Source organism: Hemicordylus capensis, chromosome 6 (assembly GCF_027244095.1).
Source record: "Hemicordylus capensis ecotype Gifberg chromosome 6, rHemCap1.1.pri, whole genome shotgun sequence".
In the NCBI taxonomy this organism is placed as follows: Eukaryota; Metazoa; Chordata; class Lepidosauria; order Squamata; family Cordylidae; genus Hemicordylus; species Hemicordylus capensis.
In genome coordinates, this window is record NC_069662.1 from 13361907 (window position 1) to 13386267 (window position 24361).

At 44.0% G+C, this 24361-nt stretch overlaps 1 protein-coding gene across 1 annotated transcript; it reads left to right on the forward strand.

Moving 5' to 3' along the window:
* The first annotated feature begins 1631 nt into the window (after positions 1 to 1631).
* On the forward strand, positions 1632 to 22656 carry LOC128330894 (vomeronasal type-2 receptor 26-like). Its single transcript, XM_053264257.1, has 7 exons — positions 1632 to 1768; positions 2294 to 4787; positions 9676 to 9967; positions 11070 to 11927; positions 12429 to 12656; positions 14106 to 14232; positions 21752 to 22656. The coding sequence occupies exons 2-7, from the start codon at positions 3094 to 3096 to the stop codon at positions 22654 to 22656; spliced, it is 4104 nt and encodes a 1367-aa protein (XP_053120232.1). The 5' UTR covers positions 1632 to 1768; positions 2294 to 3093.
* Positions 22657 to 24361: the final 1705 nt, after the last annotated feature.

The following is a 24361-nucleotide window of genomic DNA, read 5'->3' on the forward strand; positions in this document are numbered from 1 at the left end:
AGGGGGGAAAATACATAGGCAATTCAATTCTCACTCTCAGCTGGAGGCTTAAAGAAGTTTAAAAAACCCGACTATCATTTTGTTCAAAAAGTAATATATTTATTGTGTATTCCTAAAATGCCCTCAGCAATAGAATTTTCTGGCACTGACTATGGAGATTTGCTGTGTCCTATACACCTGATTTGAATATTTATGAATTCACCAACACCCTACTGAGAAGATTAATGTAACCAGCCTCTGAGGATGATGGGGAAAAGTAAAGAATAAATGAGAAAAAGGTTTTCCGTACTCTAGTGAGTTCTAGAAAATAAAAGCTCAAAGTACCCTTCATAAATGTATTAACTGGCTGTTAGCCTCGTGAGAAACTTTGTTCCCAGCCACAACTGTCCCAGGGATAGCATTCCAGATTCGTAATTTTCTAATAGGAAGCAAAACCAGTCTCCAGACAGTTTTTAGCCACCCTCCAAAATTAAGACAAAAATGAGGAAACGTGTTGCAGAATCTTACTCCAAACAATTCTGATTAGGGCTGAACCTGCAAAAGTCAACATATAGTTTGACAAGTTCCACCAAACCATGCCAACATGTCTGATTCTTGTTCCATTTTTCTGTTTCTTCAAATTTTTAGCTGCAATTTGTGCAGTCTTACTAAGTTGAAAGGAAGTCCTATCAACTGCAATGGGACTCATTTCAGAGTAAATCTCATGGGCCATTATTTCTAAGATGTATGAGTTTCAAATTAAAAGTGATCATTTTATTGTGCATGTTTTTGCCTTTAAGATGGTGGCTAGAACATAAAGTTCCAGTATAAGTGTGCAAAAAAACTATGCCTACCCTGCAATTTAATATTCCATCTGTATTCTCTATTACCTGCTCTTGTATCAGGAAACTAATTTAAATGGTTGGTGCTTTAAACTATATCTGTGCCATTGTCGTTCACCACTTTGTGCTCCCTTTGAGGGGAAAAAATGACAATATAAAAATGTAACAAATAAATGACAGTGAACTGTTTCCCATTTACAGTAAATATCAAGCAGGTGTTTCACATGCTTTATTACAGAACCATGCAATGTCATCCTAAAGGAAAATCCCTCACACACAGAGCATCATAAAGATGACTTTAAGATTTTGCACCTGGGGCTTTTTGCTTGCAGAACAAGGATCAAAGTTTTATCCTGTGCACTTGCCTTGTAAAACTGTTGTGCTGAGGGCTAATCAGCACAATCACTAATCAATAAACAAGATGATGGCAAAATAAAGAGAATCACCACATTAAAAGTTGCCTCTTTGCCCAGTTAGCAGGGGATTCATCAATGCATTTTCAATTGATCCCCCCAAATACTATCCAACACATGGGACAGGATTTCTTATACTATGTGTCAGTAATTTGGATTTTTGCCCATTTTAATGTCAAAAGCTGAGGGGCAATGATACAGCTAGCCTCATGGCTTGAGTGGACCTGGATGTTCATCTGCTATGATACAGTAATGTAGGCCTGAGATCTACCATGAAGTTGCCATCTCACAGTCGTAATTCTGATGTTTTGGACACAAGCCTAATTCACAGGGTTGTTGTGAGGAAAAACCTAAGTATGTAGTGCATCACACTGGGCTACTTGGAGGGAGAGCGGGATATAAACTGTAAAAATAAATAAATTGAAATAGAAAAAATAAATACTATTTTCTCTCAAAAAACTAGAATAGCAACTCTGCTGACTGGAACTGCAGGCACACAACCAACCACAAACCAGCGCTTAGAACGAGCCTACTGTGAGTAAAGCAAACCTTTCTAAGTCAAATGCAATTTGATGTTAAGCAGTGTAATTTATTGTAAATGAATTAATTTGAACACTTCAATCATGTCTTTCTCTAGTGCTATTAATTGACTTGCATCATCCACAATTTAACAAACCTGTTAAAATATATTTTAGGGTGATGTTCTATTTAATATTTCTTGACTTCATGAGCTGTGCAATTTTATGTTAAGCAGTGTAATTTATTGTAAAAGAATTAATTTGATATTAATGAAGTCAATATTGCTTGGCTTCATGTGCTGAGCTTCATTGATGGGGGGGGAGGAATTTAAAATCTTGTCTCTGGGCCCACTACAACCTTGCTACGCCCAGACTTCAATACAGAAACAGTTGTGGGGGTGCGCTGGCTCTCAAGAATTCCAGTATACTGGAAAGCATTATTGTGTAACCAGGGGTGTCAAATGCAGACATAGGTGTGCATAGGGCATAGGGCTCCTTGGAGGAATAGTGGGATGTTGACATAATGAAGAAATTCCCTTAGAGATTCGAACATCATCATGCCACCGAAGAAGGCAAGTGGAGCTGCAGGACGGAAGAGGCAGAGGCTGGAGGCAGAGGAAGCCCAGAGGTCGAGCAGGGTCCTCAAGTCATTCCTTACAAGGCCCGGGACAAGTAGCTCCACACCACCTCCCACAGAGTCGCCAGCACAAGTGGAGGAGGAAGTCCAGCCAGATGAAGGTGGATCAAGTGCACATCCGCCACAAGTGGAGGAGGAAGTCCAGCCAGATGAGGAGGCTGCCAGAGAGTGTGGACGTGACAGGAGGGGAAGCCGGTGGTGATTTCGAGTCTACTGATGAGAGTGAGACTGAACCCGTGGAGGAGGAGGACACTATGTGCAGTGAACCGGATGCTGACCAAGAGCCTCTAACTGTTAGGCCGGAAGTGATTGAGCGACATGACATCAGACTTCTGCAGTTTGACAAGGATACCGGAAGACCGATTATCCCTGACACGCTGAGAACAGAAATGATAAAGCTGGGTGCAAAGTATTTCCAGAACTCTGAGGGGCCTTTCCTACCAACTAAAAACCGTGCGATGAACAAGACTTGGTTCAGGAAGAGATTGGGAAGTGGCCGTGGTGAGGAGGTGACTCGCCCATAGCTGCTGTATTCCCCTTCTAAGAGGTCGGCATTTTGCTTCTGCTGTCTTCTCTTTTCCCGATCAGAGCATCAGTCAACATTGGAGCAGGAAAGTGGATTCAACCACTGGAAAAAACCTGAAAGGATTCCTGTTCATGAGAATGCCAAGAATCATCGGGAGTGCTTCGCACAGTGGATAGTAATGCAAAGAAATATAGCTGGAAACAGAGGACTCATTGATGCGGAACTTCGCTCACAGATTGAGAAGGAGAAGCAGCGGTGGCGTGAAATCTTGTCAAGAATCCTTACCTGCATCAAATACCTTGCAACTCAGAACCTGGCTTTGCGAGGACATAGGGAGTCACTTCAGCTAGACAAGGATGACACCAATGTAGGAAATTTCCTTGGCTTTCTAAAAGCAGTGGCTACTCATGACCCAGTCATGAGAGAACACCTGGCCCATGTGGAAAGTCATCCTGGATCCACCTCTTATCTCTCATCGGCAGTCCAGAATGAATTCATCCACCTGATGGCACCCACTGTTCGCAAGAGTCTACTGAGAGGCATTCGCAAAGCAAAATACTATGGCCTCATGTTTGACTCGACTCCTGACCTGGCACACCGTGAGCAGATGTCACAAGTAGTCCGATATGTAGAAATTGATTATGAGAGGAATATAGTCCGTGTGAGAGAGTCCTTCCTTGGTTTTATCCAGGTAAGCCGGAAGGATGCTGAGAGCTTGACTAAAGACATTTTAGAAAAGTTAGAGAAGGACGGAATGGAGCTGCAAGATTGTCGGTCACAGTGCTATGACAATGCTGCTGTGATGGCTGGACACAGAAGTGGTGTTGCCCAACGGATACGTGAGAAAAACAACCTGGCAGTGTTTGTGAATTGCGACAATCATTCACTCAACTTGGTGGGTGTACATGCAGCCAAAGAGGATGTGGAGATGGAGACATTTTTTGGAACCATTGATTCCATCTACTTGTTTTTTTCTTGCTCAACACAGCGCTGGCAAAGAATCAGAGACGCCATGTCTGTGTCTCTTAAGTCGGAGTCTGAAACCTGGTGGAGTTCAAGGACGGAAGCAGTGAAGCCAGTCAACAACCACCTGGAGGAGATACTTCAAGTTCTTCAGGACATGAGAGATGATGAAGATGAGAACGTTGAAAGCAGAAGTGGCGCTAAGCTGCTGTGCAGCCACTTGTTGACTTATGGTTTTCTGACTCTACTAGGTTTTTGGAATAAGATCCTCGCTCGAATTGATGGTGTTCAAAAGAGGCTGCAGGATCCTAAAATGAATTTCCACTATGCTGCTGTGCATTTGAAAGCCTTCCAGGATTGTTTTGATGGTGAGAGAGAAGTGCTGGTCAGTGAGGCACTTGAGGTAGGTCATCGTCTCTGTGAAGAATGGGATGTCGACTTTGAAAGACGTCCAAGACTGAAAAAACGAATGCCTGGTGAGAAATCAAGAGACGCTGGGTTAACAGCTAGGGAGGAGATGGAAAGAGTCATGAAGGGAACACTCGACCGTATTAACAGAGAACTGGGCGAAAGGTTCACTCGCCTGCATGACACTGATGCCAAGTTTGGGTTCCTTCTCGATATCGAGGGACTGTGCTACAGTGCTGACACAGAGAACCTAAAGAAGAACTGTGAAAATTTCTGCCAAATGTACAGCACTGATGTTGATGTGGAGCTATATGACGAGATTTTGGACTGCAGAATGTTGCTAGCAGCACGGACCGACATGAGAGTAGCAAGACCGGAACAGCTTCTCGAATTTAAAGTTCAATTTGGATATGACGCCACCGACCCCAACTTGCGCATTGCTATACAGATCATGCTGACCATTGCAGTTTCCGTTGCCAGCTGTGAAAGATCATTCAGCAAGTTAAAGCTGATACTTTCCTGTCTGAGAGCTTCCATGGGTCAAGGCAGACTCTGTGATCTTGCTCTGCTGAGCATAGAGAGAGAGGAAACAGACAAAACTAACTTTGATGGCATCATAGACCAATTTGCATCCATGAAAGCAAGGAGGGTCCAGTTATGATTTTACATTATATATTTTTGGTTATTTGTTAGATTTTGGGTTATTTGTTGGATTTTGGGTTATTTGTCGCATTTTTGGTTATTTATCGCATTTTTGGTTATTTATCGCATTTTGAAATTTTTGCAATTTTTTTAGTTTTTAAAATAAAAGTTTTCCGAAACATGTGTGTCAGTAAGATGTATGCTGGGGGTGGTGGTGGTGGGGGCAGTGGTGGGGGGGCACAAATTCAGTGCTTGCCCCGGGCACCATTTTTCCTAGTTACGCCTCTGTCCATCCATCCAATATACCACCTGACTTTGAAGGCCCTAGGCGGTTCATAGATAATAAATATAATAAAACACAATAAAACAAACTATTAGAACAACCATGAGTAAAACAATTTAAAACTTTCAATGATGTTTTAAATGTCCACCCCCACTTTTGATGGATGTGTCCCAGAATTCTCGCCAATGAAAGTGGCAATACGATGCAGCCTCAGTCTCCTGGGCCAAGAAGGACAAGCATAAAGCTGCTTGCATCCTAATTGGTTCTCTCATTGCTGGGCCAAGGCAATCCAAGTTGCTGTCTGTGTGTAAAATCCGCAGGTGGGGGTCAATTTACATAAATATTGGACCTCTCCATGGACTGCAGATAAAAAAAGAGACATAATAAATGTATGCCAAAGGGTTAGGATACCTACCCAAAGTAGAAGAAAATATTAAATGTCCTAAGGAAGGCCTTTTGACTTCCCCAAAGGCACTCTCGTATTTCCTATTTGGCAAGACAGAGTTAACCACTGTATCCTGCCAAATAGTAAACTACTTCCTGGATTTTAATTTGCCGATCTATAGCTGTCCCTGGATGATTATATGTGTTTTCATGTACCTGAATTTTAATCATATTCCCACGAACCTTTATGTATCCATTCTATCATTTTACTTCATTTTATTACTCTCTTTTTATGCCTCTTTTTAATGATGACTTGCATGTTTCTTCTTAGACAGCCATAGTTATATTATTGATCTACATGACATGCTTATAGTATGTCGCCCAGTGAAGAATGCATGTGGGAGATTTTGAATTCATTGAGGAGGGGCACAGGAACAATACGATGGGTAGGTGGGCGAAGGGACCCCAAGTCTTTCAAAATGAAGAAAGGGACTGAATGAAAAGGGGGATTTACTGGAGTGGGGATTTTGAGTTCCTGTATATGCTGAAACAGGGATTTTGTTCCCTATATATGCTAAAAATGTCCTGCAATGTGCAATATAATCTCAACAGGATCTATTGAACCCCATCCCTTTCTCAAAGAAGAGCAGACATCAGCTATGTTAGGATCAAGCAAACATATTTTCTCAGATTCTGCATGAACTTGAGAGCTATGGATGTGGTGATTATCTACCCTATAATTAACAAAATCACTATGACTGGATTCTGATTCTTTTGGAAGTCCCAAGCCTGAGGCCATTTGCAAAAGTTAATAACAGAAGCAGCCTGTGCTATTTTATGCTGAGTCTATAAAGCCAGTTTTAAAACCAGCATGTGCTGTGACATATGGGGAGCTAGCTGAAAACAGAGCTCTATCAAAGAGAGGGCCTATTCAGATGTACCGTTTAACTGTGGTTTCAAGAGACAGACAGTTTTCCTACAAGGACCCGATCTGCCATCTTGGAGACTGCAGAGGGGCAGAACCAGCTGCCCAGGCTTCCTCCAACCCACGAGGATCAGGAGGAGCATCCTGCCCTTAACTTTGATTTGGGCCACTTGTCCAAACTGGATGACACTCACCAGCCTCCTGACCCTCAGTTTGGCAAATGTACCTTACTTCAAACCGAGGATTCATCCGGAGGTTGGGGGAAGGAATTGGAACCATGGTTCTGATCATTCACATTTCACACTGGGCCAAACTGAGGTGGTTTTACCTCAGTTTCCATGTGACATCTGAATTCGGCCAGAGTATTGATCCTTTCCCCATAACTCCAAAAGCCCAGGCTGGAACCCATGTGCCGGTAAAGGATGCTTTGCTCTTTGCAGCTGATTTTCTGTCAGAACTGATGCTGCTTGTAATCACACAGTTGATTGTGTATGTGATCATGACACGAAAGAGCTGGGATGGGGACCAAAATGTATTGCCATCTGTTTGTTACTGCTCGTGTACTGCCATGCGTCTGTTACTGCTCTACCTCCTCCTCCTGCTGCCTCCTGCTCGCAGCAAGAGTTTTTGTCCTATTTCCTGTGGGCAACGACAAGTTCAACGTGATCTCCCGGGTTTTGAAGATGATATTCTGATTGCGAAATGTGTATCCATCATATATCTTGATCTGCCTTTATTCAACTTTACAGTAATCCCAGACTTAACCGTGGCAGGGTTGTAAGTAGCATTTCATTGTTTTTGAGCAGGGAGGCATACTGGACGTTGATTTATTGTGTGTCTGTTAACTGGTCAAAGAGGCACCTTTAAAAGCAAAAATAAGAACTTTGATGAATCACATCCCAGGTCTATCTAGTCCAGCATCCTGTTTCCCACAGTGACCCATCAGATGCCTCTGAGAAGCCCAAAGGCAAGAGATGAGGGCATGCCCCCTTCTCCCAGCATTTCTCCCCTGAAACTGGTATTATCCTACGGCAAAAATTCCCTTGTTTAATTATGCCCCCTTCAGACATAAGGAGGAAATAAGTGTCCAATGGTTCCATGCCCACCTCCCCCCACTCTCCTGTCTGCTTTTGGATGTGCAGGAGAGCAGCCCTTCTGCAGTCAGCAGGGGAGCTGGCTGTGTGGGCTTCCTTCTTGACAGAAGGACAGCATGCAGAGCCAAGCAGGCCTCCCTCAACTCTGACTCCTTGGGCCGTAACTGCGGTGCCAGCTTCCAGATGTAATGCTGGCACTGCAGAACCGTAGTTGGTGGCACCCTAACTCCACTCTGAACCAAAGGATCTGTGGTTTCCCTCCAGGGACTTCACTTTGGACCAAAGGTTCAGAGTGGAGTTCGAGGAGGAAAATGGCAGGTGTCTTCTTGCCTTTAACTCTGGTTTCCCAAATAGGGACCTTTGTCCACGGAAACAGGAGGAGAAGGGACATCCAGTTTTCAATTCATTTGTATTGTGTAAAAAAGTACTTTCTTTTGTCCGTTCATGGGATATCCCCCAGTTCTTGTGATGTGTGAGAGGAAGGTGCATGATTTTATAAACCTCTACATTGTCCCACCTTAGTCGCCTTTTTTCTACATTCAGATGCCCCAAATGTAATAGTAGTGGTGACTCTCTTAAATTTAGCAGGGGAATTGAAAACTGTCCCTGTTCGACCCAGCATAGTGTTCCTTTCAGTGGCTGTTGCTGGTGACTCCTTGGGGTTTATCTTTAGATTGTGAGCCCCTTTTGGACAGAGAACCATCTTCTCTTTCCTTATGCTATGTAAACTGCACTGAGAACTTTTGGGAAATAGTACATAATCTATTCGAATTAATAGTCATTGGCTGACATGTTGCGCATCTCTAGTATGAATGTCAGTAAGGTCCTTCACACGGCCAGCCCTAACTGGGCACAGACTCAGAGCTGCTGTAGGGAATGGGTTACAGCACTAGACGCATCACTGCACTCCCCTCCAACTGCTATAATGGAAGGAAAGATGGTCAGACGTCCAGCACTGCTGCCTGTTCTCTACAATGGTGCTGTTGCAGTGCCTCTGCAAGTCACTCCCATTCACAATGGACATGTCCATCATGACATCCATTATTCTTACTCAGTTTAGATCTATCTGACCTAAATTCAGTTCATACTGAAGGCTGGTTTACACATTGATGCTCAGCACTTGATGACTGCAACATCAAACAATGATTTCTGTGATCTGAATGGCCCATCAAAGATCCCGAACCACAGTCAGAATTTTCATATCACGTCTACCATAACACTTAGATGTTGGTCCAACATCCAGCCACCAGTCACTAATTGTACAGTAGCCAAGTTGAAGGAAAATCAAAGGATGTATATGTTGTAGAACCAATGCTCAAGATTCTGCATTCCTAGCCCACAGAAACAAGAAGAATAATTTGAGCAGGCAATGGAAGACACATCTAAATAGGTAACTGAGAGGTAACTCCTGGTAAATAAGCAACCCCTGATAATTGAGCAAAGAGGCTCATTTTAAAGTAGTGAATTTCGTGTTTTTAGCAGGGGGAGAGCAACCGTCCCTATCCACTCCCAGACCAGCATCTCTCCTGTGGTCTTTGCTGGTGTCCACTTTATATTTCTTTTAAGATTGTCAGCCCTTTTAGGATAGGGGACCACCTTATGTATTATTTATTCATTTATTTTCTGTGTACAACACTTAGAGCACTTTTGTTGAAAAGTGGTGTGTAAATATTCATAATAGTAGTATTAGTAGCAACACTAACCATCATTCAGAAAAGAACCATAAGTTTAGTTGTAAGCAGGAAAATCATCTGGGGAAATCAAAATCTACAGGCTGAATAGAATGGTAATCAATGCATGTGTTTCATTGGCATAACTTTCTAAGACCACATGCAAATCTGGTCAGCGTGGTGTAGTGGTTAGAGTGCTGGACTAGGACCGCATTCAGCCATGATACTAGCTGGGTGACTCTGGGCCAGTCACTTCTCTAAGCCTAACCTACTTCACAGGGTTGTTGTGAGGAGAAACACAAGTATGTAGTACACCACTCTGGGCTCCTTGGAGGAAGAGCGGGATATAAATGTAAATAAATAAATAAATAAAATAAAAATCTCATTGCAGTTTAATGCCTAAAAACTACCAGCAAGCTCTTGCATCTGTTTTTGCCATTGAGGAGATCAACAAGAATGCCAAGTTGTTACCCAACACCACTTTGGGATCCTGGATCTTTGACAATTATTTTAATCCAAGTATGACCTATTTGAACACTCTCACCCTAGTTTTCATGGGACAATGGCATATCCCAAATTACAACTGTGTCAGGGATAAGAAGTTCATGGCTGCCATTGGGGCGCTCACTTCCCAAAACTCCATCCAGATGGCCAACATCTTAAATACCTACAAAACACCACAGGTATGTGGCTTGATATGCAGATGGATAGGTGTAGTACTTAGAAAAGTGTGGGTCACCTTTCAACACCTTTCCTGCGTCTCCACTGGAATTTAGAAGGTTAAAATAGCTTACCATTCACTGCCCTAGCATCTCTAGATGAAGGGAAGTATAGAAAGCTAAATATTAAATAATAAAAAAATACCCCATTGACAAAATGAAAACCTGATGCCAAAACACAATTTTTGTGGGCTTCTTAGAATGATAAGGCCACAACCCATAATAGGTCACATTCTCACGAATTGATCTTCACCCCATTTCCAAAGCTCAGTGCAGTATCCAAGTATTTTAAACCATGAGTAATATGGCTTCTTTGTTGTCCTGCATAGATTCTACTCCCAGTGTAAACCTCTTTGGTACCTGCATTTAGGGATGTGCATGAAACCTTTCAGGCAGGCGGGCAGGGCGGGGGAAGTGATAGCTTTAGGGAGCACGTACACAGGACATTACCTACTCTTCCACTGTCCAACTGCTGTTCTGGTCATGGTGCTGTGTTACTCAAAAGGTTCTGCGCGGCTGTTTCCCCAGCATCCTGTGTGTGGTGTCATCCTGCACACGGTGTCCGTGCATACCTGGGTGCCACTTTGGTGGTCAGCATGGGGTTGCTGAACAAACAAATGGTGCCCACATGTGCATGGACACCATGTGATCTAACACCATGTGCAGGCTGCTGGGAAGAAGGAATCAGACATGTGTGGTCTTTTGAGCAGCACAGTGCTGCGACCAGAACGGCGGTGGGGTAACAGAGGAGCAGGGAAGGGCCTGTGTACCTGCTCCTTAAAGCTACCGATAACCCCCTGATGAAACGTTTGGGCTCTGGCAAGCCAAATCATTTTGGCAACACTCTAATGAGGCTTCAAAACGTTGCATGGACATACCTACTAGCATTCCCTCAAGTGTTTCTTGTCTCATTGTACAGCTTGGGTTATTTGTTTTTATTTTAGAGGGTTGATTTATATGAATTTGGGAAATAGCCCTCTGATCAGTAATCAGAATAATCAGTAATGGGTAAAAAGGATGTTGTTCTACCTTTAAAATTGTGTTTTCTCCCTATCGCTGCCATTAGCTGAGTTATGGCTCTTTTGACCCTATTTTGAGCGACGTCATTCAATTCCCTTCTTTCTTCCGGATGGTTCCAAATGAAGGCCCTCAGTATGTTGGCATTGTTCAACTACTGAAGCATTTCAGATGGAATTGGATTGGCCTCATCACATCAGATGATGATAGTGGAGAAACATTCCTTAAAACTCTGAGGCCAAGGTTTTTCCAGAACAATATTTGCATTGCTGTCACAGTATCAATTCCTGCAGAAACATCTCATGGATCAAATGCAGCAATAACTAATGCACTGGGATGGATTGATCAGACTCTCAGATTATACAGCAAAATAAATGTCATCCTTGTGTATGGGGATGGTCAGTATATGGAGGGTTTACAATTTATTCTACAATCAAATGAATTTCTTCACTTTGAGCCAATGGAGAAGGTTTGGATCATAACTGCTCAGTGGGATTACACAGCTGTGGTTTCTGAGAAAATCTTTTCAGTAAAATCCTTTAATGGCACCTTGTCCTTCACACCCCACAAAAATGGGGTTCCAGGGTTTCGCGATTACCTGGAGAGCATTAATCCACACCAGTCTCAGATCTATGCCATTGGTTACTTCTGGTACAGTGTATTTGATTGTTCACTCCCCATAAAAAACTTGTATTTACCTGGTGCAAAACATTGCACTGGGGAAGAGAAGCTGGGGAATCTTCCTGCTTCTGTGTTTGAAATGGGAATGTCTTCTCAGAGTTACAGTATCTACAATGCTGTTTACGCCGTAGCGCATGCTCTCCATGCCATGTTTTCGTCAAGATACAAACAAAAAAGAATGAAGAAAGGAGAGAGAAAGAATCTTCTGAAAGTTCAGCCATGGCAGGTAAGCTCCTCTTACCTGCATTTCAACTATAGTGAAGGGTTAAATGTGTGTGGTTTCAGATGCTACCTCAGTTGAATTCAGGAAACCAAATAGCAGCCAGTGCAAGTATATAAAGACAGAAATTATGGTGCACACAAGCAGCCCCAGGTAACAACCTGGCAGCCAAGTTCTGCAGCAGCTGAAGTTTCTGGATGCATTTCAAGAGCATCCCCACATAAAGCACATTACAACAAGCCAAATGTTCTGTGCTTAAGACAGAGATCACAGTGGCCAGATCTGCTTTCTGAAAGAAGGGCTGCAGCTGGCACATAAACTGAAGCTCTCTAAAAGTGCTCCTGGCCAAAACTGCTAACAGGGCCACCAGGAAGAAGGTTGGGTACATGAGAAACCTCAGGTGTTTACAGCTGAAAGGATAAAGCTCAGCAAATTCCAGAAGTGAAACCTTAATCTACTTCTCACTACTGGACCCAGTTTATATGCTTTTCCCCTCTTCTCATCTAGCTTCATGCTTTTCTGAGGAATGTCCGCTTCAACAATAGTGCTGAGGAAGAAATATTTTTTGATGAGAATCTGGAGTTGGCAGTCGGATACGATATTGTCAATTTGGTCACATTTCCCAATCAATCCTTCCAGAGAGTTCCAGTTGGAAGGATGGATGCCCAAGTTTCAGGAGGGAAAGACTTCACCATCAATGCAAGTGCCATTCAGTGGAACCACAAGTTCAACCAGGTGGGAGTAATCAGGAGTTCTGTTTTTAAGCAGAACTATGCATGGTAGGATCTGAGATGGGGTTGAGACTGCCTTGGTTGGCCCAATGGATGATCTCCAATTGTCTAGAGAGAGTGAGTCTCTGCTGATCCCTTTGGATCTCTCAGTGGCTTTCAATAACATTGATCAAGGTACGCTTCTGGGTTGCTTGAGGGAGATGGGTTGCTTGAGGCAGGTGGGATTGGGTAGCACTGTTTTACAGTGGCACCTTTCCTGCCTCTCTGGCATATTCCAGATGGTCTCCAGATTGCTTGGAGACTGTTACTCTGCAAAGCAAGATGCTTTTTAACATCTACATTAAACAACTGAGCAAGATCATCAGGAGATTTGGTGCAAGGTGTTATCAATATGTTGATAACACCCTGATCTATTTCTCAAAACCATATTTTATCAGGAAATGGCATAACCCTCCTAATAATGGGCTGGATAATGGGCTGGATGAGGGATAACAAAATGAAGCTGAATCCAAATAAGACGGAAGTACTGACTGTAGGGGGTTGGGACACAAGGGACGGTTTAGATCTGTCTGCTCTGGATAGGTTACACTCCCCCTGAATAATCAGGTACACAGTCTGGGAGTACTCCTGGATTCCAAACTCTCTCTGGTTTCTCGGGTTGAGGTAGTGGCCAGGAGCACTTTTTATCAGCTTTGGCTGATACGCCGGCTCTGTCCATTTCTGGAGGTACATGACCTTAAAACAGTGGTACATATGCTGGTAATCTCTAGGCTTGACTACTGTAATGCACTCTATGTGGGGCTGTCTTTGAACGTAGTCTGTAAACTACAACTGGTACAGAATGTGGCCACTAGCTTGGTCTCTGGGTCAACCTAAAGGGACCATATAACACCAATTTTACAAGAACTGCGCTGGCCGACAATAAGTTTCTGAATGAAATACAAAGTGCTGGTTATTACCTATAAAGCACTCAAAGGCTTGGGTCCAGGCCACTTCTCAGTTATCAACCCTGTTGCCTATGAACATCATCTGGAGAGTTCTGGTTACTGCTGGCTTCTTTGGTGGTGATTCAGGACAGGGCCTTTTCTGTGGCTGTCTCGGGGCTCTGAATCATGCTCCCTGTTGAAATAAGAGCATTTCCTTCTCTGCATGATTTTAGGAAGACTCTCAAGATGCACATGTTTCCCCAGGCTAGGCTTTTAACTGTTTTTTTTTTTTTAAATGAAAATGTTTTTATCTTCTTGAATTGTTTTTTTGTTTTTATTTAATTGTTTTGTAAATTTTAACTGTTTGATATTGTTTTACATTCACTATGTTTTAATTTGTACACCATCTAGAGATCTTTATATCAGGTGGTCTAGAAATTAGATAGATAGATAGATAGATAGATAGATAGATAGATAGATAGATAGAGATTTGACAGAGATTTGACCTTCCTTGTGGTCACCCTTAGACACTGCCTCGTGCCACATGTGTTGAGAGCTGCCACCCAGGACACAGCAGGATTGCTCTGCAGGGGAAGCCAGTGTGTTGCTATAATTGTACTCCGTGTTCTGAGGGGACGATTGCAATTCAGACTGGTATGTAAACAACATATAGAGCCACAATGGGGGAAATCCAGATACTTGAAATTACTTCGATCTACTACAAATATATGAAAAGATTTATCATCCATCTTCCTGAACAAGGGCTTCCAATGAATGGTCCATGGGCTACAGTGAGACTCACAAATATTTGCACTGATGAAACTTTCCTCTTGCTTTCCTATAAGAAATGCCCAACAGAGTGCAGCACCAGACCACGAGAAAGTAGTGCTTTGGGGCACTTTATGCGCCTTTGTCCTCACACTGATTAACATTCCCACAAGAAGCCAACTTATGTAATCACATGGCAGTCTCAAAGACTGGCTGTTGCACACAGTAACTGCAGAGTCTGTAACCACCACACAATTCAACAAGAACATAGGAACATAGGAAGCTGCCATATACTGAGTGAGACCATTGGTCTATCTAGCTCAGTATTGTCTTCACAGACTGGCAGCAGCTTCTCCAAGGTTGCAGGCAGGAATCTCTCTCAGCCCTATCTTGCAGAAGCCAGAGAGGAAACTTGGAACCTTCTGCTCTTCCCAGAGCGGCTCCATCCCCTAAGGAGAATATCTTACAGTGCTCACACTTCTAGTCTCCCTTTCACCCTTTCATATTCAACCAGGGTGGACCCTGCTTAGCTTAAGGGGACATGTCATGCTTGCTACCACAAGACCAGCTCTCCTCTCCTGTTTCCTACTATGAATGCAGTACTACACAACCCATTATCATGTGATTGTGAGAATAACAACTATACAGAAAAATGTGGTAAAAGACTTCAACAGACTGAAGTCCAAAAAGCCATATTGTTTCCTCAAGGAAACCAGTTTTATGGAACTCACAATGCGGATGACAATAAACAGATTTGGGTTCCATGTTAATGCTAATGTACTAGGGACTTAACTCAGCAATTCTGCCTTTGATGCTAATGCAACACTCTAAATAGGGACATAGGAAGGGAGGTACAGAAATCAAATTAATAAACAAACAAACAAATAAATAAATAGGAAGCTGATCCTATAATTAGGATACTGATCCAGACCTTTGGTCCATCTAACTCAGTGTTGTCTGGCAGCAGCTTCTCCAAGGTTGCAGGCAGGAGTCTCTCTCAGCCCTATCTTGGCGATGCTGCCAGGGAGGGAACTTGGAACCCTCCGCATGCACACAGATGCTCTTCCCAGAGCAGCCCTATCTCCAGAGGGGAATATCTTACAGTGCTCACACATGCCTCCCATTCAAATGCAAACCAGGGAGCACCCTGATTAGCAAAGGGGGCAATTATATTCATGTTTGCTACTGCAAGACCTGCTCTCCTCCAATTCATATTTGTCACCGTTGTATTAGGAAAGCTGTGTAGCATGTTTTGCTTGACACAATGAAGGTTAATGTATCCCAGGCCATTGATAATACTCAACAGACCAAAAAAGCACCTTTCAGTTTAACCGGCTATACATTCACATCTGTTACATCACACCATAAAATTATGTATGTGAAGACTGTGACCCTGACAGACGTGTTATTTAAGCAGCACTATAGACATTCTATGGTATGCTACACTGTGGTTATTACCAGCTTCACCATGACCTTGTTGCAAAATGGCTAGCAGGGAGATGGATGTCCCAGATGGTCTCACCAGTGGAAAACACACATGGCATCTACAGTAAGCTACTGACACTAACATACAACTGAAGCTAGGACTGCATGTTAGAAGTATGAAACAGAAGAACAATATCATCCCAAAAGAGTGATATAGCCGATCTGACCCTTGCTTCAGAAAATTGAACTGGCACAGTACGGCCATCATAATTAAGAAGAGGAAGATTTTCAACATTCCACCATTATAAGGGCTGAACGTTCTTTTGCTTATAAAAAAGAAGGCCTTTCAAGCCTTGTATTGTCACCCACAGGATTTCTGTGGATGACTCCAGTTTTCCTAGGTTTTCTAGCTTGTTAGATTCTATCCCTTCTTTAACGTACATTGCTACTCCACCTCAAAGGTGCTTGTCCCTGTACTTTCTACAGAATTTATATCCAGAGATAACAGTGTCCCACTGATTCACTGTTCCACCATGTTTCTGTTATGCCTACTATATCTATTTCTTCATTAGCAACCAAGTACTCCAGCTCGCGCATCTTGGCTTGGAGGCTTCTGGCATTGGCATATAAGCACCTATACACTGAATCTCTAACCTGGTGTATGCTATCTTTCTTTGGGCTCTTTGATCTCTTTGACCAGCTAGCACAGGCTCCTGTCTGCTCTTTATGTGGTTCTGCTCTGTTCCTTTCTGTTTTATCTGAATCTTTTACACCCTCACACCTTAAGGGGTGGCATTTGCCAAACTGTATATTGCCCAGCTCCTGCCTTCCCCAGGCATCTTTTTAAAAGCTGCTCTGCATTCTTTTTTATTTTAAGTGTGAGCAGTCTGGTTCCATCTTGCTTCAAGTGTAGCCCATTTTTGTACAGGCTTTGATTGCCCAAAATGTAGCCCAGTGCGTACAAATCTAAACCACTCTTCCTGGCACTAACGTCTCATCCATGCATTGAGACCCCTCAGCTCTGCCAATTGCTACCTTGGGGGTACTGGACTTCAATATGCTACCTATGAGCCTAAATTTGGCTTCCAGGACCTCCCGACTACATTCCCCTACATTGTTGGTGCCGACATCCACAACAACAGCTGTCTCCTACTCAGCAATGCCTAACAGCCTATCTAGATACTAGGGGTGTGCAATTCGGATTTTTTGGTGTTTCAGTTCGGACCCAAACCGAAACACCCCTGTTCTGTTCTGTGCCTGAATTTTGCCCACCCGAATCACCCCCAGTTCGGGTCGGAGCCGAATTTATCCGAATCCGAATCTGAATCAATTTGGATTATAAAAATGGGTCCTGGGGCCAAAAGAGTGGGGTGGGGTGGTAGTGCCCAATGGGTGGTAGCTACCACCCCAATTGCAGAGTGATTGGTCAGAGGGCTGATTTTTGGTGAATTTCTGAATTTTACGCATTTTTAATGTTTTCCCCCATTAGGTAGAATGGAAGATGTATCACTTCACATTGAGGGGAAAGGGGTGGCCTAGAGCGGTGTGGGGTTGGTGGTAGTGCCGGGTAGGGGCAAGGAAGCTACCTGAATTTTTTCAAAGGATTTGGGCAGCGGGCTGATTTTTGGTGAATTGTTGAAGTTCACGTGTCTTTAAGGTTTAGATTCTATGATAGCAGATGAGAGTGGATTCATGGTGTGTCATTGAAAATCTCATTTGCTATCACAGAATCCACACTCAGAACACCTCAGAAGCAACAAAACTCCAACAAATGAAATCACCAAAAATCAGCCCTCTGCCTAAATCCTTTGAAAAAATTCAGGTAGCTTCCTTGCCCCTACCCCGCACCACCACCAACCCCACAACACTCTAGGCCACCCCTTTCCCCCCGACGTGAAGCGATTATACCTAAAGGGGGAAAACCTTAAAAATGCTTAAACTTCAGAAATTCACCAAAAATCAGCCCTCTGCCCAATCCCCCTGGAATTCGGGTGGTAGCCTCCACCCATTAGGCACTACCACCCTACCCCACTCTTCTGCCCCAGATCCCACTTTCTGCCCCCAATCTGCCCCATAGACACTAAAACTCTCAAAAAATCACCAAATATCAGCCCTCTGCCCAATCACTCGGTAACTGGGGTGGTAGCCTCCACCCATTGGGCGCCTACCACCCCACCCCACTCTTTTGGCCCCAGGACCTTCTCAATTAACGTGAAAGGAAAGCAATTTCTGCATTGAAATCAATGGAGGCAAAAAGGCGGGAAATTCAAAGAGAGGTCAAACTGAAAATGGAGGGGGAAGAAGAAGACAAGGCTGGCACTTTTCTGGGGCACAAAATGGAGACCCGAAACACCCGAAAAATTCGGACCCGAAACAGGAGTGATTCGTTTCGGGTCCGAAATTTATCCGAACTCGTCGGGGGTGATTCGGTTCGGCTCCGAATCACCCGAAATTGGTCGTTTCGTGCACAGATCGTTCTGTGCCCAAAACGTTTCACACATCCCTACTAGATACTGCATGATGTCCAAAACTTTCACACCAAGCAGGCAAGCCACTGTGCCGTCAATACGCAGGTCACAACCCCATCTCTCCATACCTCTAATGATTGAATCACCCACTACAAGGAGGGGCCCCCTACACACACACCCCGGAGGAGTATACCCTGTGCAAGAGGGTATGGGCTCATCATCCATGGAAGGGGTCCCTTCTAAAGGAGTCCCTTCCCTCTTCCTCAGACTGATGTCCTCCTTCCCTGAAACCTTCATTCTCCCTGACAGCAGAGGAGCTATCAGCCTTGGAGTAGGATGCCTCTACCACTTTACTGAAAGTCTCATCTGCATGCCTCTCTGTCTTTCTGAGCTTCTCCAGATCCACCACCTTGGTCTTGAGGGAACGAACTTATTCCCTGAGAGCCAGGAGCTCCTTGCACCAAGCACACACCCATGACTTCTGTCCATGGAGCAAACAGTCATGCATGTGACACTCTGTGCAGTACACTGGGAAGTGCCTCTTCCCCTGCTGGCATTTAACATTTTATTTTATCAAATTATTTATTTATCAGATTTGTACACTGCCCCAAACTTTCGTCTCTGGGCAAACAAAAACACATATTTTTATACCGCCCAAAACTTATGTCTCTGGGCGCTTTATAACAAATTAAAAACAGAAAGAAAAACATTATTTAAAACAAAAACCAAAAGTTTAAAACATCAAAATTTAAAATTTTTGAAATAATATTTTAAAAGAGCATTAAAACCATTAAAACAATATTAATTAAAAGCCTGGGTGAACGGATGCATCTTTAAAGACTTTTAAAAAGCTGTCAGAGATGGGGAGGCTCTTATTTCACTAGGGAGCGCATTCCAAAGCCTCGGGGCAGCAGTGGAGAAGGCTCGTCCCTGAGCGGACACCAGACGATCCAGTAACAAATGCAGACAGACGTCTCCAGATGATCTCAGTGGGGAGTGGGGTTCATGACAAAGAAGACGTTCTCTTAAATACCAAGGACCCAAGCTGTTTAGGGCTTTATAGGTTATAACCAACATCTTGTATTTTGCCCGGAAACATATCAGCAGCCAGTGTAGCTTCTTCAATACAGGAGTTATATAGATTCTTCGAGATGACCCAGAGACCAACCTGGCTGCCGCATTCTGGACCAACCGTAGTTTCCAGACTACATACAAGGGCAGCCCCACATAGAGCGCATTTCAATAATCCAGTCAGGAGGTTACCAGCAGATGTACCACTGTTTTGAGGTTGTTCATCTCAAGAAATGGGTGCAGCTGGCATATCAGCCGAAGCTGATAGAAGGCACCTCTGGCCATCACCTCAACCTGGGAGACCAGGGAGAGGCTTGGATCCAGAAGCACCCCTAGACTGCATACCTGTTCCTTTTCGGGAAGTGTGACTCCATCCAGAACAGGCAGATCAAAATAGTCTCTCGAGTTCCGACCCCGCACAATGAGTACCTCCGTCTTATCTGGATTATGTCTCAGTTTTTTATCCCTCATCTAGCCCATCACCGACTCCAGGCAGCCATTTAGAGAGGCTATGCCCTCTCCTGATGATGCTGACATGGAGGAAAAATTTGGGTGTCATCAACATACTGATAACACCCTGCACCAAATCTCCTGATGACCTCTCCCAGCAGTTTCATGTCAATGTTAAACAACATCGGAGACAATATGGAGCCCTGAGGCACACCATACAAAAATTCAGATTTTGAAGAACAGCAGTCTCCAAGGGACACCATCTGGGACCTGCTCGAGAGGTAGGAGCGGAACCACCACAAAGCAGTGCCTGCAACACCCAGCCCCCTCAGACGCTCCAAAAGGATATTATGGTTGATAGTATCGAAAGCCACTGAGAGATCCAAAAGGAGCAAAAGAGTCACACTTCCTCTGTCCATTCCCAGCTGGAGATCATCCATCAGGCCAACCAAGGCAATCTCCACCCCATAGTCAGCCCGAAAGCCAATTTGAAATGGGTCAAGATAATCAGTTTCCTCCAGGACTGTCTGGAGTTGGGAGGCCACCACCCTCTCAATTACTTTGCCCAGCCATGGAAGGTTGGAGACAGGCCTGTAGTTGCTCAGCTTTTAATGATCCAAGGTAGGCTTCTTCAGAAGTGGTCTAATAATTGCCTCCTTAAGACAAGGAGGCAGCCTAACTTCCCTCAGAGACGCATTTATAATCTCTACCAGGCCTACGACAACCCGCCGGCCAGATAATATAAACCATGTCAGGCAAGGGTCAAGAGAACTTTTGGTAGGCCGCACCGTTCCAGTCAGCTTGTCCATATCCTTTCTATCTTCATAACCGGTTTTGTTGACAGTTTACAGTATTTAGAGATAGTTTATTGGAAAGATAGGTCTCGGCTGTATTGGTCAGCTATTCATTCATTCATTCATTCATTCATTCATTTGATTTCCATACCACCCTTCCAAAAATGGCTCAGGGCGGTTTACACAGAGAAATAATAAATAATTTAACTGTTCAAACTTCCTTTCTCAAGAATATGGAGTAGTACTTATCTTCTCTTCCCACTAGGCTCCTTGTGATCAAGGGGACTCAGTTCAGGCTCCCCTAGACACTTCCTCTCTAAACTCCATGCAAAACTCCAATGCCCTGTTTGATATCCCGATCTGCTAAGCTCTCAGGCTTGCACCTCTTATATAGAGAGTAGGCTTCAAATTGAGACAGAGGAATGTGGCTCAAAGGAATGTGGGTCCTCCCACCAGGTATGCCTTGCTAAAGTCCTAGCTGACTCCTCCCTTTCCCCCCCTGCTCCAGGCAGGGAGAAATAACAACTAAATGTCACAGAGCCCCCAATATAAGCCCTGGCAAATGCTAGCCATGGCAAATCACACACACACACACACACACACACACACACGGACTTCTCTCTTAAAGAGAAACCAGCACCTCAAAATCTCCCCTCTTCCTCTTAGTTAGTTTTAAGGAAAATGTTTTGATGTTGTTTTGTTTAGAAAAGCTTGCTCACCTCCTGAATCTGCTACTGCTCTTCTCAGAGTAGGCTTCACACTTTAAACCAATGGTTTTTGAATTACTGAATACAAGCGATAGATGTGCACAAAATGAATTTCTTGATTCATTTTAAATTCAAATTGAATTCGGAGAATTCATTTAGAATTTGAATCAAATTTGATTCGATTTGAACCTGAATAGTTTTTAAAAGGTGCCAAACGGCTCTCAAATCAAATTTGAATTGAATTTCAAAAACTCAATTTGCATTTGAACCAAATTGCGCTTTTAAGGTGATTCAATTTGAATTTTACTCTCCCGAATCACCCAGATTCAAGTCGAGTCAATTCAAATTCAAATCGATTTGCACATCTCTAATAAAAGGTGCAGAAGGTCATGCTGCCCACAGACTCTTTATAATGATAGAATGCAAGCTGTGACACGATGCATTCATTTTGTGTGTTTTGGAATACTGACCTCTTCTTTCTTAACTTCAGATGCTAACCACTGTGAGAAGTGCCCAGAAGATCAGTATCCAAATAAGGAACAGGATCAATGCATCTCCAAATTTATGAATTATTTATCCTACAGAGAACACTTAGGAGCAGCTTTGGCTCTTTGTGCCATTCTCTTTGTGTTGATCACAGTTTTGGTGATGGGGAGCTTCATTCTGCACTGGAACACTCCCATTGTCAAAGCCAACAACAGGAACATCACCTGCACCCTGCTAGTCTCTCTGCTTCTTGGTTTTCTATGCTCTTTCCTATTCATTGGCCGACCTGGGAAGCTTTCCTGCATTTTACGACAAACCATGTTTGGTATCATCTTCACTGTTGCAGTGTCTTCTGTGTTGGGTAAAACGGTCACTGTGGTTGTGGCCTTCATGGCCACCAAGCCAGGAAACAGGATGAGGAAATGGGTGGGGAAGAGGACGGCAGTATCCATCATCATTCTCTGTTCTCTTATTCAAATTAGTATCTGTGCTGTGTGGCTGGGGAGCTCTCCTCCATTCCCAGAGTTTGACATGCACTCCCAAATTAGTGAGATCATTCTGCAATGTAATGAAGGTTCAGCCATCATGTTCTACACTGTCCTGGGTTACATGGGGCTTCTGGCCATCATCAGCTTCACTGTGGCCTTCCTTGCCAGAAAGCTGCCTGACACGTTTAATGAGGCCAAGCTGATCACCTTCAGCATGTTGGTCTTTTGCAGTGTGTGGGTGTCATTTGTCCCAACCTACCTGAGCACCAAAGGGAAATTCATGGTGGCTGTGGAGATCTTCTCCATCTTGGCCTCCAGTGCTGGATTACTGGGTTTTATTTTTTTCCCCAAGTGCTATATTATTTTACTGAGGCCTCATCTGAACACCAAAGAGCAATTAGTAAATATTCATCTTACCTGACTCGTCACACGCTTCTTCTTTTTTTGAGTTTTTATTTCTTCTCTCTCCCTCTCCCTCTCTACCCTGCTCCATAGATAGATAGATAGATAGATAGATAGATAGATAGATAGATAGAAAACAGTTGGTGTCCATATGTCTCCAGGACACTCACAAGCAGGTTGTGAAGGGGACTGGGAAATGCCTTGAGATTTTATGATGGGTGGTTTGGCACAAGAGGAAGTGGATTGATCAGTGCAAGATGGGCTATAGAGAAGTTGCGGCTATAGAGGCGTTGTGGCCCAAGGAGCATGGGGCTCACATTTGCATGTGAAAGGCATACCAGCTGGACTGGCCACAAGTGAAGTACCTTCCTTCTGGGAGTTCACCTGGCGCAATGGTTAATTGCATGGAATCCAATATGCCAGTAAGCCAGTCAGGAAGCAGAACCACCCTTAATGAGAAAGGTTGTCATGACCAGTATTGACCTGGTGGCCGGTACCCACAAAGGAGGAACATTATGATGAGCTCCAGAGAGAAACTGGAGCCAGTTCCAGAGCCAATGGGAAAACCATGAAGAAAGGATGGATAGTGGGCAGACAGCAGTCTCCTTGAGTAAATCTGACAGCCTATCAGACAGAAGGCAAAGAACTCAATCTCCACAGTTGTGGAGCAAAATCCTGTATGGAGGTTGGAGAAGATGGAGGTTCCTCCCGGAAGATGGGATTTCCCCCCTGTGTGGGGTCTTATTGTTGTAGCACTGAATAAAGGAAAATAGTTGAGTTGCACTTCAAGTACAGTCTTTGGACTTTCTTTGCTGCTAAATGCTTCCTGGTGCAGATCTTTACCCCCTTGGGGTAACCCCAACATCACAGGCAATATATAAATGAATTTAAAAAAACAAATCCTTCCCCCTGGGGTTGTATCCCCAAACTGCTATTTAGCAGTATACTGCCACTGAACATGGAGGCTTAACATAGTTGTCATACATACCAATACCTTTTGCTTGACCTTCCTCTGTGAATTTGTCTCAGCTCCTTTGTACACCTTCTAACCTAATGGTCATCACCATATCCTGTGGCAACCAATGCCATATATTAATAAATTGAGATGTGACAGTCCTGAATCTCCTGCCTATCAGTGAAAGGCTTGTGGACATGGAAAAGAATATTTACCAATGCATTTAGTAGACTGGATAGAATAATTCTCCAAAATATTCTCTTCAATCTATATATTTAATTCTCTAAAATGTAATAAATGTAAAAATGCAGACATGTAAAATGCATGGCTAATCCCATGCATGGCAGATTTCGCAAGAGTTTGGAGAGCTGCCGGATAGCCATGGGTACGGGCAGCAGGGAAGAAAATGGTGGTGTCAGTGGCAACCATTCAGCCAGCTGGCCGGCCAGCCAGTGAGGGTGGGAGGGAAGCAGCAGCGGTAGGGACGGAAAGGTGATGGGCGGGTGGAAGGCGGCGGCAATGATGGGGGAGTGATGATGGCGGGTGGGCCAAAAGACAGGAGCAGCAGTAGGGGAGATGATGGCAGTGGGCAGTCCTGCCTCCCTCTCCAGCCCGCCTGCCAGCCAAATGGCAGAAACACCTGACAGGGAGGGAGAGACGGTGGCAGGTGGGCAATGGAGAGGGTGGCACAGCCTCCCTCTCTGGCCCACCTGCCAGCCAAAAGGCAGGAGTGCCCGGCAGGGGGTGGAGGAGGAGAAGTGGCAGCCAG

Coding starts and splice junctions, on each gene's coding strand:
- LOC128330894 (XM_053264257.1), top strand. CDS start 3,094: ATGCAAAGAAATATAGCTGGAAACAGAGGACTCATTGATGCGGAACTT. Junction 9,968..11,069: donor ATACCTACAAAACACCACAG/GTATGTGGCTTG, acceptor CGCTGCCATTAG/CTGAGTTATGGCTCTTTTGA. Junction 14,233..21,751: donor GACGATTGCAATTCAGACTG/GTATGTAAACAA, acceptor TCTTAACTTCAG/ATGCTAACCACTGTGAGAAG.